The following is a 20,530-nucleotide window of genomic DNA, read 5'->3' as shown; positions in this document are numbered from 1 at the left end:
ACTCTCTGCCCACTATAGATGAGATTAAGAAAGCTGTTAGCCAGATGAGTTCAGGAAAAGCTCCTGGAAAAGAGGGATACCAGCAGAGAGATACAAAGCAGCAGGTCCAGCAGCACTAGCAGTGTTACACAGCGTGATCATCAGCATCTGGGAGGAAGAAAACATACCACAGGACCTCCGCAATGCTACTATTGTCTCTCTTTTCAAGAACAAAGGCAGCAAAGCAGAATGTGGAAATTATAGAGGCATATCCCTCCTCTCCATTGGAGGGAAAATCACCACCCGCATCATCTTGAACCACCTAATAGCCAGTATTTCCGAGGCAAATCTACCTGAAAGTCAATGTGGTTTTCGACCTGACTGGAGCACAGTCGACATGGTGTTTGCTGTCAGACAAATACAAGAGAAGTGTATTGAACAGAACATGCACCTGTATGCTGTCTTCATAGATCTGACAAAGGCATTTGATACCGTCAACAGGGAAGCCCTTTGGACTTGGCTGCCCAAGAAAATTTGTCCAGATTATATGCCTTTTTCATGACAGCATGACAGGCGAAGTATTGTCTGATGGAGCCACATCTGCCCCCTTCAACATCACCAACGGCGTGAAACAAGGATGTGTTCTCGCTCCTGTCTTATTTAATCTGTTCTTTGCATGCGTCCTCAACCATGCAATGAAAGATCTGGATCGAGGTATATATTTGAAATGCCGGCACGATGGTTCACTTTTTGACCTCCGTCGCCTGAATGCAAAGACTAAGACAGTGCAGAAACTCCTTCTTGAGGCACTCTTTGCTGACGACTGTGCCCTCATGGCTCACACTGAAAATGATCTTCAGCACATTGTCAACAAGTTTGCCGAGGCCTCGCAACTCTTCGGACTAACTATCAGCCTCGGAAAGAGAGAAGTTCTCCATCAGCCTGTACCTGGATCAAATGCTTCTGTCCCAAGTATCTCCACTGATGGCACTCAGCTTAAAGCAGCGGAGAACTTTAAATACCTGGGTAGTGTCATATTCAGTGATGGATCACTGGATAATGAGATCAACACATGAATATCCAAAGCAAGCCAGGCACTTGGCTATCTGCATGTCAAAGTTTTAAACCACCATAACATCTGGATGTCAACAAAACTGCTTGTGTATAGAGCTGCTGTTCTTTCATCTCTTTTGTACGGGTGTGAAATATGGCCACTATATAGGCAGCGCATCAAGCAGCTCGAAGCATTCCACATGCGTTGTCTCCGCAACATCATGAAGATCCACTGGCAAGACAAAGTGCCCAATCTTGAGGTCCTTGAGAGAGCCCAGATGACAAGCATCGAAATGATGATCATGAAGTCACAGCTACGTTGGACCAGTCATGTCAGCCGCATGGATGCCAACAGAATCCCTCGCCAGCTTCTCTATGGTGAGCTCTCCCAGGGCATCCGGCATATAGGTCGTCCACGAAAACATTACAAGGACACCATCAAAGCCAATCTGCAGTATAGCAGTATCAAACCCAGGGACCTCGAGGACGCCGCCAGCAACAGAACACAGTGGCGTGCAACAGTCAGAAATACCTGCATCGCCTTTGAGGAAGACCGCTGCCAGCATCTACAAGAGGCACGCGAACGACATCACAGAGCACCAGCAGCGCACAACCCACTGAATGCGAACTTCCCATGCACCATCTGCAGCCAAATGTGCACCTCTAGAATTGGCTTGTATAGCCATCAGAGGGCACACCATGAGAGCAACAATAGATGATTTGCTCAGATTTGTCATCACCGGATCGATGGACTACCAAGAACTGCTACGGTGATCTGAGCGGTCTCCATGCTTGCCGTGGTATGGTGTCTGCAGGAAAGCAGAGTGGCAGCAGATGTGTGACGATGGGTTGCAGCCCTACTGCACCGTCTGCTGCCAGAGTGGGAGAGCAGAGTGGCAGCGGAAGCATGACAATGGTTTGCAGCCCTATTGCACCGTCTGCTGCCAGAACAGAGTGGCAGTGGAAGCTGTTGTTCGATGATGATGGTTTGCAGCTCTGTTGCACAGTCTGCTGCCAGAGCAGGAGAGCAGAGTGGCAGCGGAAGTGTGATGATGGTTTGCAGCCCTATTCCACTGTCTGTTGCCAGCAGCACCCAGGACACAACAGTGGTGGCTGAGCTGAGTGGGCTGCACGCTTGCTGTGGCATGGCGTCTGCGCAGAAAAAAGGTGCGAAACAATTGTCTGCTGTTGCTCTCATGGAGGGAGGGGTAACTGACGACATGTACCCAAAAACAACCGCGACAATGTTTTTGCACCATCAGGCAGTGGGAGCTCAACCTAGAATTCCAATGGGTGGCCGAGACTGCGGGAACTGTGAGATAGCTACCCATAGTGCAACGCTCCGAAAGTCGCCGCTAGCCTCAGTACTGTGGATGCACTCCGCCAACTTAATGTGCTTAGAGGGGACACAAACAATCGACAGTATAAAATCACTTTGTAAAAAATCGACTTCTATAAATTCAGCCTAATTTCGTAGTGTAGACATACCCTTAGATATCAGTGAAAATACTCGTGGAGTAAGGTATTACACAATGTGAGTAATGGCAGCAAAATTGAGCTTTTGGTTATTAATGTAAATATTTTTTTGAAATTTTGAGGGTAAAACATACTTCAGCAAGACGGGAAATTTTCTCTTTAAGACAATTAAAAAATTAAATGTGCTGATCAAAGACTCACACCAAACATCTCCCTTCAATTTCCATCTCTGCTTTCTTTAAAAGTAGTACAGGATCTTTCCAGATAAAATGCTTAAATGCTCTGCTAGTTAGTTGGTCTTGCTGACTAATTAGCAACTACAGTAATACGCAATACAGAAAGTGAAACACAGTAAGATTAAAAATATCTTCAGCAAATTTCTATAAATTGATATAGTTGTCACTGTTATTACATGATAATGTAATACATGTATAAACAGATATATTTGCATATAAAATAAACTGCATATAGCAAGTAGGAATGTGAAATTAAATTCTATGCTTACATTCTGATAACTAAAATTAATCATTTTAAAACAGACTGAAAACTCACAGAAAAATCACTGTCATTGTCAGTCTCAATGTTAATGTCATTATTTTCTTCTGCTTCAATTTCTCTAGTTAACTGCTCTTCTTCTGCAATGGCACTAGCTATTGCTTCTTCATTGGCCTTTTCCAGGCGATCTGCTAACTCTTCTTTTTTAGCAAGGACTTCTGCCATAGACTGTATAGAAAATCAAAAATTAGAACTGGACCAGAAGGTTAGAAATAAGTAGTTTTCCAAATATGGATCATGTTACATTTTTAGGTCAATTTACAGTCATTTTCTATAGTAGTTGTGGTACATTTAAAGGATACATTTAATGAATTAATTTAACGGACTAAAATCCTAGCAGTTCCAAACAAATTAATTAAATAGCTACAAGAAAATCTCTTACAATATGATATCAAAATGAACTTCAGGAACACTTTACAAAGGAGGAATTTAATCTAGCCTGTGAATCTAAACAATACTGTTGGAAGTCTGAACTGAGTTTTAAGTGGCATCCTTGCAGATCTGCAGTATAGGAACCCAGGGAGAACACATGCTTTGGAAGCTGCAGTATTTCTGGTAGAATGACTCTAGAGAGTTCTAGAACAAGAAGAGGGTTTTTTTTTATATAAGCTGCAGTAGAACTAAATATCTACTTAGATATTTGCTGATTTGCTATGGGATTCTTCATAAGCCAAAAACAAGCTATGAGGACTACAAAAACTCGTTACTCTCTCAATACAAAATTTGAGACCATAACTGTACTCTGCATACAGAATGGCCATTCCATGAGAGGATCAGGGAACAAGACTAGCTACATGATGATGAACATAACTTGTCCTTATCTACACAGGCCAAAAAGTCATGACCAACATTATGTCGGCTAACTCAATTATTAGAAGCCATGTTTATACTCAGTAACATCTCCTAATGTAGGCAAAACATAGGGGTAAATGGATAATTCATTCATCATGACCCTTCAATTCCTTGGCACCTCTGTCAAAGCCAAGAACAAGGTGACACCTTTAATTAGAAAACGGTCTTGCATGTCAAAGGTATTTTACTTAGTATCATGAAATAAAGTTATAATTAAGATTAGCAGTCTGTTCTTGGAAGTCCTCTTGCTGCAAAGTGACATCCATGTGCGATTTTAATGGCATGGGAGATTAATGTCAGAGATTTTAACACAGTTTCTAGCTTGCTTTATTAGACAAGAAAAAGTTCTGTTTGAACAGTATGCAACATATTTAAATTGTACACAGTAAAATTATTATTCAAATTGTTACATCAGCGCTAAGGCACATTTTTTTAAAGTACCAAAGTGTTGAAAGGATCAGAAATAAAATATTCTTCATGCTGCTTATACTTCAAAATAAGCAAACAAAGAAAATAAAGAAAAAAGTATAAGGAAATATTGCATATTGTACAAGGTCCCTGGTAAGAAATGGCCCCAAACCATATGTCAGTCATGCTTGCTAGTTGCATGGGAAGACATAAGAGAAGAGTTGGCTTGATTTTAGTGGGGAAAGAAGTCTGATAATTCCAAATGAATTTCAATAACTCATGCTCTTCCAATCCAAGCAATTAGTGGAATTACTGTAACAATGAACGGGAGGCCTGTTTAAAATCAACAATTATGAAAGGAAGTGAAAAATCGTTCTGATCATGTCTCCAGAAAGAACTGGAGTTGTGACTTTTGTAATCCAAATCAGTGCATTACTGTATTTTAGCCTAACTCGGATGTCTTACTGTAATCAATTCTAGAGTTGAATGTGCTTGGACATATGCAAAAAATGATTTTTTGCCATACTATATACATTTGGTGCTCTGTGGACTTTTTCACAACTTCTTTACTAGGCTAACATTAAATATTGTGCAAAGCAGAATGAGAAACCCAAGGCACATCTTTGTAATTTATTCAGAATTCTTGTAAATTGTCTTACCAATCTGGCAGCACTCACATTTGAAATGTCTGAGGGATCCATTTCACTTTCTATCTTGTTTTTTAATGCTTCATGCTGTTCTTTACTACCAGAGATCATGGAGGGAGATTCATCAATCTGTAGACTTTCTGAAGGATGTTCAGTGTCTATGACAACTGCCGGCATTTCAGGTGTTTGTAAGCAAGAACTGTCTTGTAAAACCACATTGCCAGTGTTTCTGGTATCTTCTAGTGTGTGTGCTGTGAACTAATAAAAGACATATTTACAAAATAAGTTAGATGCAACACATTGATTTTCAAATATACTACTTGAAAAAAAAAAGCTAATAAAAATACTGTACTTAGCCCTCATATTGTATGTGATGCAAGTAGTGCCGGCTTTAGTTAAAGTTGCCTGACATTTTCCATCTACTTATAACTTACAGGTTCAAAGTGCTGGCCTGAAGCTGATTTTTTTTTAAGCTTTCAGCTAAAAGGCCCTTGTGTCTCCATGCTTTGGAGCAGAGATCTAGCAGCAGCGGTCTTCCTTGTGCTAGGGATGTGCCTTTTGCTATCCTCATAAAAATTAGGCCAAACTGGGCCATATTATAAGCCTCTGAAAAATCTCTGTTTGCACATGTTCCTTACAGAACCCTGCCTCATTTAGTGCATAGGACAAAATGCGCTCGGTGAATAAATCAGCACTGTATAGTGAATGAGGCTGTTCTCTGCAGGATACCTGCTTCATTTGTTGAAGGAGCTGGAAGGTATGTATGTAGTAAATGAGGCAAGGAACTGCAGGAAGAGAAAGGATGGTCTCATGATTAAAGCAATTAAATTCCATTCTGGGGAACTGGATTCTATTCCTCCCTCTGCCAAAGTTCTTATGTGATGTTGTGCAAGTCTCATAAACCAAAATTTTCACAGGTGACCACTAACGGTGTGTTCATTACATTTTGGGTATCCAAGTTGAGACACCTCAGCAGTGCTGAGAACTCAGAACTGCAACTGTAGTCTGCTCTAAACACTAAGGGCATGGCTACATTGGAAACTTCAAAGCGCTGTCGCGGGAACGCTCCCATGGCAGTGCCTTGTAGTGCGAGTGTGGTCGCACACAAGCACTGGGAGAGAGCTCTCCCAGCGCTCCTGGTAGTCCATCTCCATGAGGGGATTAGCTCTGAGTGCAGGGAGTATGGCTCCCAATGCTCGGAGCCTGTCTACACTAGCACTTTAAAGCACTCAGACCTGTTGCACTCAGGAGGGTGATTTTTCACCCCTCTGAGCCAGCAAGTTTGAGCACTATAAAATGTAAGTGTAGATAAGCCCATAAAGTGATATCAAATGTTAAATACTCTAAAAATCAGCTCAAAACCAGGGAGTTAATTTTGGGTTACAAGTCTGGGAAAACAGATGTAGAAGACGTGACTTTGAGAAAAGAAGACAAGGATAACATGTGGAAATACAGTACAACATTCTTTTATTAAGGCCTATAATCTCCCCTCCCTTTTTCCATACAGAGAGGAGTAAGTGAGATTTGAGGGGGTGGAAATATCCCCAAAGCAGCAAAATGCAGGAACTTGTGACTTCACCAAAGTCAGTGTGGTTGCACTGCTGTATAACTAAAAGCAGAATTTGGCAGAAGGGCTATCAGATCTATTCAATGTTAATACCTGTATATAAATAAAAGCTGGAATATGTTGTGGGCCCCTACCCTCCAGGGAAGAAGATGGGAGGATTGGTATAGCAGCAGATCTCCAGGCTCTACCCCTTCCTCAACCCACCTACTTCCTGCATTCTCACAAAAAGATGGCCCCCAGAGCTGAGCTACACTACACACATACTGTGGGTTCTCCAGAATCCTGTCACCCATTCCTTATGTAGAATCATGACATTGGTCCTTTTTCAGAAAAGACCATCCAGAATTGCAGAGGCAGGAGCAGGTATGCTTCTTTGAGTGTAACTCTGTTAAATCAGTGGGATTACATGGGTGAACAGGAGAGCAAAATTTGGCCTCATATTGTTAAATCAACCAATATGCATACTTTAAGGATTATCGTTCTAATGACTTAAAAATAATTTACACAATTTCGTTTATACTGGCATCAACATTATTTATATCACAGTCATTGTTGCTAATATACTTATTTGCAATATTTATATTAGCTTGACTGATGTTTACAGTGTAGTCAACACTGTTTATGAGAAAATCAATAGTAATATAGCAAAATAAATGGTAATTTTATGAAATAATGTTGAAAAACACAAACATTCCCACTACAGCAAAAGAGTTCAATACAACAATGGAGAAGACTACCATACATATCTTTGTTACTAAGCTTTCCTAACAATAATATTTTAACCAAACTATATTGACCAATAAATAATTTCCACCAACATTACTACTATTACAGATGATATTATTACATGTACTTCTAGCAAAGCACATTCCCTTTGACTGCACTGTAATATCTATGCACCTAGGGTTTTATACCATGCTCATACAACAGTTCATTTTCACGCAAAGGATTAAATTTATGGCCAGATTTTGCCTGGCCCTCGCACAGATGCAATAACGAGAGGAAGGAAAGGATTGTCCCACGCCTTTGCTATTTCTATCATCTCCCTGCATGGAAAGCAGGTAAAATTGCAGCCCTGTCACTTTAGTGATAACGTATATTTTTAGAATACAGAGGCTGTCATCTGCTCGTGCCCCCCCATAGGATTCTAGTCACCACCAAAGGAAGTGGGGAGGGGCCACAATAAGTGTCAAAGGATATATCCCTTATACCACCCCTTCAACATCATCCATAAGACATGTCCAGCCACAAAGGGAAAATTAGGCTTCACTCCTCTAAAGAGAGTTGCAAGGGACATACTCCATGCGCCAGGGAACTCCAGGAGGCACTGTAGCTCTGAACCATCCCCAACGTGGGCATGTAGCGTTGACAGCATAATCAGGCACTCATTGCACATAAGTGAATACAGATATTTTTCTGATGTACTTCAGTTTTTAATATTTGGTTGTCTGCGCTAGGAGCTACTGTTAAAGCCAAATTTGATTTTATACTTTCAAAAACATTAAAACATTTTGGTTATTCTTGCAACAAATAATGTGTCCAATCCTGCAGGCCTTGTGGGTGAGCAGATCCACTGACTTCAACTAAGTTGCCGACTACCATACTACCATGCCCAGTTATTTTTCTAGACATTGTAAAATATATGGAGCATCTCTATCTGATAAGAGTTTTTTTATCACTGTCAGTTTATTTTGCCACCTTAATGTTATTCACACTGTAGTTTCTGTATATTAACCATAATAAAAAGGATTTGATAAAAGTTCCAAGTGTTTTAAAACCTTTCAATCAGGTTAAAGAATAAGCCACTGGACATAACAACCATGATTAATGTTTCTATATAAACCTTAGCAAAATATTACAATACTAAAAATAAAAAAATGTTTCCAGATTACACTGACCTGAGTCCTTTCAGCAAGAGGATGCTCACTCAGATATAAAGAATCTTTCTGCAGAAGTTCTGTATTTTTGGATGCACTATCTTCATCGAATGAATTCTTCTGTTTACTTTCTGATTGTCTGAAGACTACATTTTCTTTGTCGCTGTCATCCTTAGCTCTTAGTAATTCTGCAATTACAGGAGTTTTTGTTGCTACAGCTGTAGATCGAGATCGAACAGGCCTTCCACGGTGAACTATTTCCCATCCTTCTGCATCCTTCCGTTCTACACAAAGAAACAAGAACACCCCACCAAGAAATAGCTTTATAAATAAAATTTTGCAAAGCCACAATTAGCAGTTTTATTGTCTAAATTGTTCTTGCACAACAAGAACACCTTTTCTCTTTAAAAATATATGGAAACCTATTAGACACTGTTCAAGAATAATTTTCCTTCCAAGGGACACCATTGGTTTAAAAAGCCTGGGCCCCATCCTGCAAACTCCTACATGCATACTTTACTAGTGGGAGTAGTTCCATTGACTTCTAAGGGGCTACCTTCATGAGCCAAGTTACTCATGAACATAAGGGTTTGTACTTTTTTTTTTGGTATGTACACATACTTTTTAACAATAGATTTTCTGATCTGTGTTTCTATTACCATTCTCAGGCCCTGATACTGCAATCAGAGCTCAGTGCACAGACTGTTGCACCCATATAGACTGTGATGACTTCAATGGGCCTCCATTCAAGCACAAGGATCTACCCATGGAGATGCACTTGCAAGACTGAGGCCTTATGCTATTAAAAGTGAAAGCATTTTTTAAAATATAATTTAATATTTTTCTATGCATGCTGTTTGTTTACTTTTTGCATTTCACTCAAATTGGATCATAGAACTACACTATTTAGTGTCAATTTCCAGATAATTTCACTTTCTGAGTGTCATGAAATAGCAAAATGCTGCTAAGTTTGGGCTGCAGATTGAAGGGTAAGTTAATTTATTTAGAAGAGCAGTTTCCATTGATTTTTTTTTTTATTTCACGGAAATATGTCTATTGATCACAGGTTTTATACAAGCTCAGTGTTAAATAATTATACAAACTCAATATTAAACACTAAACTGTACTGATTCAGTTTAGATCCCATCTAATAACTGCTAAATAAGAATAATACCATCATCCCTAGGTCAGAGTTTTCTGACAGATTCTGTCCTGGGGAACATCTGAAAGGTCTTTAAAGTTAATATCCCTAAATATTTGCAGGATCAGCCTTACTCAGCCAGACTTTGTAGGATTTGTACCCTACAGAGAAGAACATACAACATTACCATTATTTCCAATGCTTAACAGCAAATGAGTTCTCACAAAGTTTATGGAAGACTCATTATTAAAACTTCCAGCAATCCTTTTGCTTTCAAAAGTAAACTGAAGAAAATCTTTTTTTGTGAACTTGGACTGTTTAGCGTATAAGTATATCGTATACTGGCAGATGGTCTGCACTCTAATGGACATAAGTATGTATTATCTATAAAATCCATTCAGGAACAAGGAAATTTATTCCAAGAGAAGCTGTTTGAAAATAAAACCCTTTTGTCCTTTTTAAAGTTTGCCCTTGTTCTTTGAATTTTGCCCTCTATTGTTACATTTAACCAACAGAATATGTGGAAAGTGTACAAATAGTTTTTAAAAATAATAATATAGGAAATAGATACATTTAGTACTTTTAATAATCTTTCACCTTGCTGGGCTTTACATCATTCTCTAGTGACCAAGGCCCCCATTCTGCATACAATTTATTTGCTTAGTTTTATGCATGCAAGAAGTTCCACCGATATTGATGGGCCTACTCATGTATGTAAGGGTAAACATGCCCAGGTGGTCACAGAAAAAGGCTCAAAAAAGAACTATCACAAAAAAGGAATCTTAAATTGAACATAGTTCTTTAATTTAAAAAATATAAATAAAATAATGCTTTTACAACACTCTGTTTTAGAGAAAGAGCACAAATTAGCAAAGAATCTTAAAACAGTCTTTAAAAAAAAGTATGACAAAATAAGTAACAGAGAAGCCTAATATGTACTCTCTTGGATATTCTCAGAATATTTAGTTTTTCATCCTTTATGAAAACTACAATTAATCATTTTATTTTAAAACAGGAAAGGAAAAACACTCTTTCAAAAGTTTCCTTGTACAAAGAAATACTATTCAGAGCTTGGAGTTAATCCATTAACCAAGGAGATGGCCAACACAAACACTATTATCTAGTAAAATATTGAAAAAATTCAAGAAAATAGTAAAAAGAAGAGCATCTCAATATAAGAATAAACTTAGAACTCAAAGAAACTAAGGAATTAACTATGGGCAATATTTTATTGTATACCTTTGGTATAAACTGTTTTGAAGAACCATTCCAATAAAAATGGAAAGGTCTTTAAGAAAGAATGTTTGTCATGACTGAGAGCAAATCACAGAAATGAAACTGACATAAAACCGCTCAGTTCTGTGAGAGACTAATCTTAACATAGTATATACTAGCATAGTATAACCAGCATATAAACTCCTCTTATGATCAAGTTATCTCAAAACCTTTACAACAGGAAAGTTGGTCATGTGATTAAGGCAAAAGGACTGAGAGTCAGGACATCTGAGTCAAAATTTTCAAACTTAAGTGGTTTCATAACTTATTTATGCCATTATTAATTACTTGCAAAAAACAAGGGGTACTGGTTAAATTATCATTTGATGGCGTGCATGTAAGGGATAATTACAGAACTGGACTGATACATTATGACAAATTGCACATTACTCTTGAAGATTTTGGTAATGTTTGAATTATTGGATATCTGATTTATAAAATGAATATATAAAAGTATTTTAAAAATATATTGGGTGCATTATTATGCTCTTTGAACAATCTTGTGCTATTCCGGCAGCCAGACTCACATTGTATCTGGACTTCAGGAGGAACTAGATCAGCTTTAAGTACTGGTGATCAGACAACCATTTAGGAAGATGAGGGTATCAGACACCTGTTCCCCTTGAATGACACATTTCTTTGCTTTAAACAAAGTTACAATATATAGGGCTATCTTGCCTTGATCTCCATTTTTGTGTTCCAGAATCCTTTGTGCCTCCAACTCTGAAGCACCACTGTAAACCAGCACAAGGGCCCTGGCATCAAATTCTGTAAATCATTAAGTTTAGTGCCAGTGCACCTACAGATTGTACTACAAAGTATTGCAACGCTAGAGTCTTGGGATTTCCAACAACAACAGAGGTTGCATAAAACAGAATGTTACCAGCTTATTCTACTTCGATTAACTTCAGTGGGAGCTGAATTGGGTCCAACTTTATTGGGAGGCTAACAAACTTGGAATTGGACACAAAACAAAGCAGTATAAATTGCATATTTATTCTTTGCCACCCTTCAGTACCTAACATTTTGCAATTACTGGGGACTTAATCTAGTTATCTTTTTTCCCCATTTTGTACAGAAAAACAAATACATGGAAGTGCCGGAGTAGATAGTCAATGAAGTCAGTGGAACTATAGGGATATTTATGTCAGCTGACTATCTGTCCCTCAGGTCCGACGCAACCCATTAGGCAATGTAGGCAGTCGCCTAGGGCGCTAACATTTGAAGGGCAGCAACTGCGGCAGCCGGATCTTGGGCCGCCCTGGTCGTCAGCAGCATTTCGGGGGCGGGCCCTTCCACCACCTCTGTCGGGGGCGGCATTTCGGGGGCAGGACCTTCCGCCGCCTAGGGTGGCAAAAAAGCTAGCGGCGCTCCTGCTGTCTCCATTTTTGTTTTTAAATAGATCAAATGTATATCTACTGTAATTCAAGCATCTGTTAATAATAATTCCATGGTCACAATTAGCATAAAAATAAAAAGGTTGTGATCTGTTAAATATTATCAAAGCTGATAATCTGAGATAGCTGAAATAAGAGCAATCAAATATTTACAAATCAAACTGCTTTACATTTCTTCAGAGAACCCATTATCTGCAAACTGGTCACAGATATTTTCAACACAAGCCACAAAACTCTGTGTGAATGATTCTGCAAGGGGCTTTTTCTGTTTGTTGATAGCAGCCAAAGACAGTATCTCTCTGCAGAAGCCCTGTGCTTATTCCTCCAAAATATACTTGAATAAAGATGAGAGTGTGCCTCTGGTTGGAGTTATGGAGACCTGAAGTTAAGAGATCTGGGTTCTATTTCTTGCTCTGCTGCAGACTTACCATATGATCTCAAGCAAGCTATTTAATCTATCTGTACCTCAGTTTCTCTGTCTCTAAAATGAATACTATTTACTTATAGTCTCAATTTATCTAATAGTGTTATTACCAGATCAGGATTACACTATCTTTTCTGCAGGAACTTACTGGAAGCAGGAAAATTTCTTCACAGATCATGGAAAAAATACTGCTGACTTATAACCCATGCAATTTATAACCCATGACTTTAAAAGATGTAAATCAGGATAGTCCAGGACACCAGGACTTCCCTTTATGGCAATAACATTTAAGGAATTGTAGAGCCTGATCCAAAGCCCACTGAAGTCAATTAAAAAATGTTTGACTTCAGTAGGTTTGGATCAGGATGGATCAAGAATGTAGTTCACAGGGGTGTTGTGAGGCCTAATTATTGACTGAAAGCACTTTGAGATCCTGGAATGAAAGGTACTATGTAAATAGTATGCATTAATTAACTATTATTATCATCGTTCCATTATTAATATAAAGAGATGAGAGAGGAATAGAACTCCAACAGGAGTCCTCAATGTCCTCCACTAAGTTCTGCAAGTGATGAAAAAAAGTATACGCCACAAAGTTATCCATGCTAATGTCAAATAAAACAACAAGAAAGTTCAAACATAAAGATAAGCTGCAAAGATTAGTTAACCCTACAATTATGTGCTAAATGCTGAAAAAGCAAGCATAGGAAAGACATTCAGCACATTAAAAGATTTTTTTTAAGTTAAGTTTGGAATAATTTAAGTCATGTGAAGTCCTGCTGGCTGCATCTAAATTACCATGATACTGAAAAAAATACATCATTCTGGGACAAAAGAGCAATCAGAAACTCTACAAGCACAATGGAAATGTCCAAAAAGGAATCAGATAAGTGGCAGATTTTAAGTATGTCATGCAATTCTGAAAAGTTTCAATAATGTTATTTTCTATCCCCCATATGTAAAATAAAAACAAAACAAAAATGTTTTAAAGTTCACCTTTAAGATAAATAAGGAAGGACAAGGCACTAAAAGAGTTTTAGATAGAGTTTCTTTACACTCAAGAGTACATTATATCCACTGACATGCTTTATTTGATGAGGCTCTTCCAATATAAATATACTTTTATAACAGTATTCTGCTGATTTATTTTTTAGGTACAGGTATGAAACTGGAGCTTTATACTAGACATCTGATACCCATTCATGAACTCAAAAGTTTATTTTTTTAAATCTTTTTCAATTTTAATTTACCCTTCACCGTCTTATGTTCTCAACCACTGCAAACAATACTATTTTAACACAAATTTTGCAGCGCTAATATCTTCATTGACATTAGCTCACTTGGCTCTTGATCTTGAGCAAAATTAACACTAATTAAGGTATTATCCCTGGTGTGTAACAATTGTTTTCAGAAGTCTTGAATTATTTTCACAGAGCACACTAGCCATTCTCCACATGCTAAGTATCACATGCTGGATTTGGTTACTTGCCCAGTTTTGTTAATAATTCATTCTCTAGTTTTACTTGAACTTCCCTGTCTCTGCTTGCTCTGGTATTACATGGAAGTAACATGCCATCTGTTATCCTGAAGCCCCCATGGTCATTTGGGCCTTATTCTTTCAAAGTTACTCTATGTGGCAGAACTGCACAGCAATCTTATTGGTATAATCAATGAGGCACATTTATCCAAGTATATGCAATACTCCAAGAAGTTCTGCCTTATGAGATCTGTGCTCACTTAAACATTTCTTTGCCAGTGATTTATTACCTAAGCCAACTTGGCTTTACCCCATCATTAGTAAACTTTAAGTCCCAGGTAACCTTTATTGTATTTTAAATCTATACAATATTACTGTAAGTACTATAGTGACACTATGGAGAACTGTGAATGTATGAGTGTTGGAAGCATAAGCCCAGTAGGAACGGAAATTATTTTTCCACAACTTCTGGTAAGCCAAAGATAGGAGTATAGGACAGAAGATAGGAAAGAAAAAGAGAAAATACAGAAAAAATGCAATGCTGTAAGAAGCAATAAATCTTGACAGTCATAATAAGAAGCACTGTCTCCACAAGAGTTGACTCATGCAATGGATATAGGTAAAACTGTTGAGAGACCTAAATCATCTGATCTAGTAAAACTAGTATTCACAACGCTTTTTTTTTTTTTAATGACAAAAGAGAAGAGGAAAAGGAGAAGAGAAGTACAATTTCCAACAGGGATTATGTCTCCTTAATGTGCAATAAATCCTGCTTTGACAACCTAGCAGGGAACAAACTATGCCTTGATATCTGTGGTGATATTTCTCCAATTTGCTCCTAGTGCAGGTCTGTTGATGTTGTCCTACATGTAACTGGGAGCAAGATCAAGCTTGCAGGAGTAGAGCTGAGCCAAAAGTAAACCTGACAAATATCACGTTCTGTGAACAAACCACTGCTGATTAGAGCTTTAGAGACTGACAAAATATTCTATCTCAATTTATTCTGGTTTACAGAGTCAAAGCAGGAAGGGCAAGGAAAGGGATAGAGGAGGGGAGAGGATGTAAGAGAGATACAGAGGGGAAGGAGGAAAATAAGATACCTATACAAAACACAGACATAAAGCAAGGGAAAGTGAGTGGGCAACTGTTCCACAAGCCATGGACAGAGAAGGAAGAGAAAGAAGAGACTAAACAAGGAGACAGAGAATCAAAAGGTAACTAACATTGGATTATTACACATTACAGAATCATATTCTGACATTTATAGTTGGATTAATCTTCTTAATTTTGAAAACATATAAAACTAGGAGTTTTGGGAAAATGTGTTTATTGACCTATAACTGGAATTATCTGAAAATATTATCTCCATAAAGTCACCTGGCAAGACAAACAGGGTGGCATTTGTGAAGGCAGATAATTTTAACTGGAATTCTCAGAATAAAGTAATCTTCTTTTCTCCCTCAACCATGTCTTAACAGATTCCTCCATCTTGGATACAAGTATGCAGCAGTCATCAAAAAGATCTACATAAAGAAATCTGAAGTCATGCTACCAAACCGAGCATCTGACCTACTAGGTAAAAGGGAAATGAAGAAAATGAAAGGTTTTTGGTGCCCTTTACCAAGTTTATTTTTATTTTTAAAAGTTTGCTTTTAAATTAGAAATATCCCACCATGACTTTCCCCTTTTTGCTGGAAGACTTTTTGGAAAACTGTAATGGGCTGCTGCCAACATAAGGAGTTGAAATCTGAGCCGCAGCTTTCCCATTTCTTTAACAACAGGAGAATATAATGGGTCCAATTCTCAGGTCCCAGTCTGCCAGCACAATATAGACTTAAATATAGTGGATCCAGATAGTAGAGGATTCCCTGTAACAGCACTACACCACTCTCTTCTTTGTTGTTAGCACGAGGTGTACACAGCCAGGAGAAAGAGGGGTACAGCTTTCGTCTTAGTTAAGACTAGAATGCCAAAAACTGAAAGGTGATGTAATAAGAAAATGAAAGGCTATCAGGCCCCTGTTTGTCTACTTTTTGGAGAGAGACTACCTGATTTCTAGAATCCAGTACGTTGTATATATAGAAAAAAAAATCTCTGAATAACACAATGTAAAATTAGTAAAATGTGCTTGTCACTCATTTCAGAACTGGCAAAAACAAACCATTTTTTATGAATTTGGCCTAGTGAAGGGAATCACAGTTCTAGGTGTATTTAACGGTCCCTGATTTTAGCTTTAAGTTGTCTGTCTGTGCAAAAACCAGAAAAGCTGGTAAAATTCTGTTTCCAAACAACTTTTTGATCCAAACAGTAAAAAATTCAGTCTTCTCTTTATCATATCCAGAATAGAATACAATAATCAGATCGCTCTGTTCAGAAGCTGAACCTGACCCACATCACGGTCAACTTCAGTTCTTTGCATTTTCTAAAAAGAGACTGAATTAAAGCTTGAAACTTTAGCTGTCTACTTCAAAAATATGGGCAAAGGATGGATCCTCCAGAACAACCATTCCTTTTGTCCTCTTTCCCTGCAGTTACAGCTACATACAGATGATTTATAAGGAGTCACCAGTTTCTTCAGTGTCCCAATAACACGTCTTGATCATCTTCATCATCAGAAAAAACCATGAGGAGTCCTTGCGGCACTTCAGAGACTAATAAAATTATTTGGGCATAAGCTTTCGTGGGCTAAAACCCACTTCATCAGATGCATGAAGTGGAACATACAGTAGGGTGGTATAAATACACAGCATAAAAAAATATGGGAGGTGCCTTACCAAGCTGGGGGTCAGGCTTAACGAGCCAATTCAATTAAGTTGGAAGTAGGCTATTCTCAACAGTTGACAAGGAGTGGACATCACTTTTGTAGTGTTGATCATCAGAGTTCACCTTAATAGATGTCACAGGTGCTATGTCAGGGAAGGAAACTGGAGAGTTGAGACTGGTGCCAAAACCAACAGTATTAAGACAATCACTGCAGATAAATGTGTTGTCAGCTGTGCCATCTACTCATGAATTCAGTCCAGTGCATTCAGGCCTCTCATGGAATGGAGGACTCCATCCAGCGCCAGTGTCAGGTCAGTGCTGCTAAGCACCAAAATTGATGCAAAGAACCACATCTCTATCAAAGCCATCTCTGCTATGGCAATATTTCCTTTTGTTGTATCTGATAATCTTTTGGATTGGGTACCTGTGTACATACTATTCACAGCTGAAGATTTCAGGGATTGCCAGTAGGTATTGAGGACAGCATAAATCACAAACTGGGAGATAACCTGTCACTTCTTTAAATGGGTTGAACATGGTGCTTTAAAGACAGTGATGTCATATTCTATGAAGAATCGGTGCCAAGTCTCCTGGGATAGCACACTATACTACTAAGGGAATTGAAGCCTTGACATAGGCATGTGACACAGACATTTCAGGTCTTAGAGCATGCGGCACAGAGACTGAAAGTGATTTTGCAAGCGGCACCTTTCCACAGTAGTTATGCATGTCCATAAAGGATATTCTCTCTCTACAATATGCAAACTTAGTAAAGCTTCTGGGGCATCTTCCTTCTTACATACTGGTAATCAAGGTGAAAAAAGAGAGACACGTGACATGGTGAAGTGTGGTGTGATGGGGTCTCCACTCCACGCAGGACTGACCAGGGTTAAGATAGCCAATTAACTGCCCAAGCTGCACCTGGAGGAGGAGCCACTGAGCAGAGAACTAAATGACTGCATGCAGGCCCACCTGTGCAGGAACAGGCAGTGCCTATAAAGCCAGGTAGAGGGCTACAGTCTAGGGCTGCTGAAAAAGGGCAGTCACTCCCTGGGAAGAGGGAGGAGTGCTTGGAGGCTGCTGTAAAAGGCTGCAGGAAGGCAGACAGCAGTCACTCCCTGGAAAGGGGGAGGAGGGTTCTTGGAGCTGGTACACACAAAGAGAGAAGGGAAACCAAAATGCAGGAAGCAGTCTAGGGGAGGAGCAGTGAGGGCAGAGAGAGGAGGTCCAGAACTGCTGAGCTGGACTGGAACCCAGAAAAGAGGGTGGGCCCAGGTTCACCTACCAGCCACCAAGGGTGTGGCACAGAACTGAGGCAGTGAATGGGAAGGCTGCCTAAGACTGCTGATGGACTGAACCCCAGGGGAGGGAACGCTGAGTAACCTAGACAAAGGGCTAAGTCACGAAGGAGATGCTGAGGGTCCTGGAGAGAGAGGAGCTGCAGACCAGAATCGGAGTGATGGTGTGCAATCTGTGGGAGGGGTGTCGGCCTCAACAGCTAATCCTCAGAGTGGCCAGGAGGAGACGTCAGCCCAGCAGTGAGAGGTGCACCTGTGACATGTGGTGATAGCATGCTGAACCAAAGTTCACAGATGGAAGATTGGGTGAGGGGAGTAAACAGGGCTTGAAACCCTGAAGTCTTGAAGAGACAGGATGTTGATGAAAAATCTTAATATGGACTAAGACTGTGAAATGCCCAAGCAAAAACAAGAGGAAACCCAAATCCTCATCAATACACCTACAAGTTTGCCCCAGGAGAACTCAGAGGCTGTTCAGTGACTCAGCAATATCAGTGACAGAGCAGGGCCCCCTTAGATGATCCAACAAAACTAAGATGTATGGTACAAATCCTCTCAAGTATTTCAACAATGAGTGTACTCAGTGCAATACTGAGTAACTGTATTGAGTACATTTTGTTCTCAGTATGATCTGGTGCACCAATAAAAGAATCAAAATTTAGGTAGTGTAACAAGAAGTAACCATTCCCTGGTACTTTGTGCTTAAGTCCTAAGCACAAAGTATTTTCTGTACAAGCATGGTACCCATATGCCACTGCTATAGGAAGAGTCTGCAGCCCCTCTTGAGCTTCTTTTTAAGACCATGGATCTCTCTGAAAAAGATAGCCCCACCTCTTTTCTTGCTCCTAGGAAGTAAGAATTTCTTCCATCTCCTGGGATGTTCAGCCAACATCTGTTCTGCAACATTAATAGCCAAATCCAAATCAGTTGGATCTGTTTTAGGAACTATAGAGAAGAAGCTTATTCAAACTTAAACACAACATTTAAACATATTCTCACTTAGTTGCAGGCTACAAGAAGTAATTCAAATGATAGCTGTAAACCCTTTCTTTCTATTAGCAACCTTTTATTTAATATGTGTTTCTTTGAGAGATCAGCCTGTCACTTTTATCAGGACAACTTAAATATCCTTTTGCATAGCTTGTCTTTCATCACTCCTCTCTCTGTCAGACACAGTGTCCTTTGCTTATGGTTCCATGAGGTGATGTGGTGAGGAACGAAAAGCGCTCTTTAACAAGTTCCTTCAACCTAGCTTCTACTATACAATTACTGTGGTATTTTTAATAGATGTATGACAGGTGCTTCAACAACCCAGAAATTTGAAGTTATAGAAGCAAACAATCACATCCTGAAAGGATGCACCCAAGACTGGAAATTCACGGAGATGGGGAGGTAGGATAGACGTGTTTTCTTTTTGCAGAGATAATAAAAAGTAAATTAGATCTTTACTAAAACTGAAAGGGTTGTAATCAAAGATGCTGTCAGTAACAGGTAGATGTGAAGCAGTGGCTGTACACTTCAAGCACAAGAAGTAACTGCTTTCCAAAAAAAATCCATTTTTAGTTACAGAAATGTAACAATTGGAAACAAAAAAAATACACAATTCTCACAAACAGACCAAGCTCTAGCTTTGAAAATCATGGTATTTCCTCCAGAAGTGGGCTCTCAGAAAAGTGGGAATTTATAGCCCCTTTTCCTATCCCTTAGATAGGAATTCCTATCTTATTGTCTGCTCACCATCAAACTCCCCACTCTATTACTTGTAATACAGTAGTGTCTAGAGACAACAATCATACAGAACCCATAATGTTTGGCATGATATAAACCCAGCCCCTAACTAAGGAGCTTACAATCTAAATAGATACATCATCATCTTATAGGAACCTTTTCCAGTATGCAACTCAAAAGTGGCATATACTAGACCAAGCAGCAACAGACTGCACTTCTCTCACTTCCAGCATGTAAATATTCTTATGCTGAGTGTAGTTTTCCTTTATTTTGTTCCTCAGGAGATGGCATCTCACGACAGTAAAGAATTTGTAATGGTTTTAAAACAGACATATTTCATTTAAAGCTTGTAGTTTGAGATTATATTCTTCCAAGTTTTACATTTTTCACAGCAGTCTCAAAGTAATGCAGCTGTAATATGAGTCAGAATGCTCAGTCTCCTGGAATGGTCAGACTTCTTAAACTACTGTATGAGGTATAGTTCATATACATCAAAAAAGAGCTGGTGATATCTGCTGCTCCTCATTTCTCCTGTGCATTAGTTTATTTTAATATGAAAATCACATACATCACTGAAATAAATCATATGCCACACTGGAGTCCTGTTATGTCG

At 39.0% G+C, this 20,530-nt stretch overlaps 1 protein-coding gene across 7 annotated transcripts in view; it reads right to left on the bottom strand.

Moving 5' to 3' along the window:
• Positions 1-20,530, bottom strand: part of SCAPER (S-phase cyclin A associated protein in the ER) — a 357,501-nt gene that overhangs the window by 260,384 nt on the left and 76,587 nt on the right. For 6 of the 7 annotated variants that reach the window (XM_050966970.1, XM_050966969.1, XM_050966973.1 and 3 more), the window contains 3 exons: positions 8,436-8,698; positions 4,983-5,228; positions 3,061-3,231 (listed from right to left, as the gene is read on the bottom strand). In XM_050966970.1, the coding sequence (XP_050822927.1) occupies positions 3,061-3,231; positions 4,983-5,228; positions 8,436-8,698 (680 nt within the window). The remainder of the gene's footprint in view (positions 1-3,060; positions 3,232-4,982; positions 5,229-8,435; positions 8,699-20,530) is intronic. The other variant, XM_050966968.1, reaches the window with a different exon arrangement.

The sequence above is a fragment of the Gopherus flavomarginatus genome, chromosome 9 (genome assembly GCF_025201925.1).
Source record: "Gopherus flavomarginatus isolate rGopFla2 chromosome 9, rGopFla2.mat.asm, whole genome shotgun sequence".
NCBI lineage: Eukaryota > Metazoa > Chordata > Testudines > Testudinidae > Gopherus > Gopherus flavomarginatus.
Note: the sequence above shows the minus strand (reverse complement) of the source record. Positions and strands in the feature narration are given on the sequence as shown.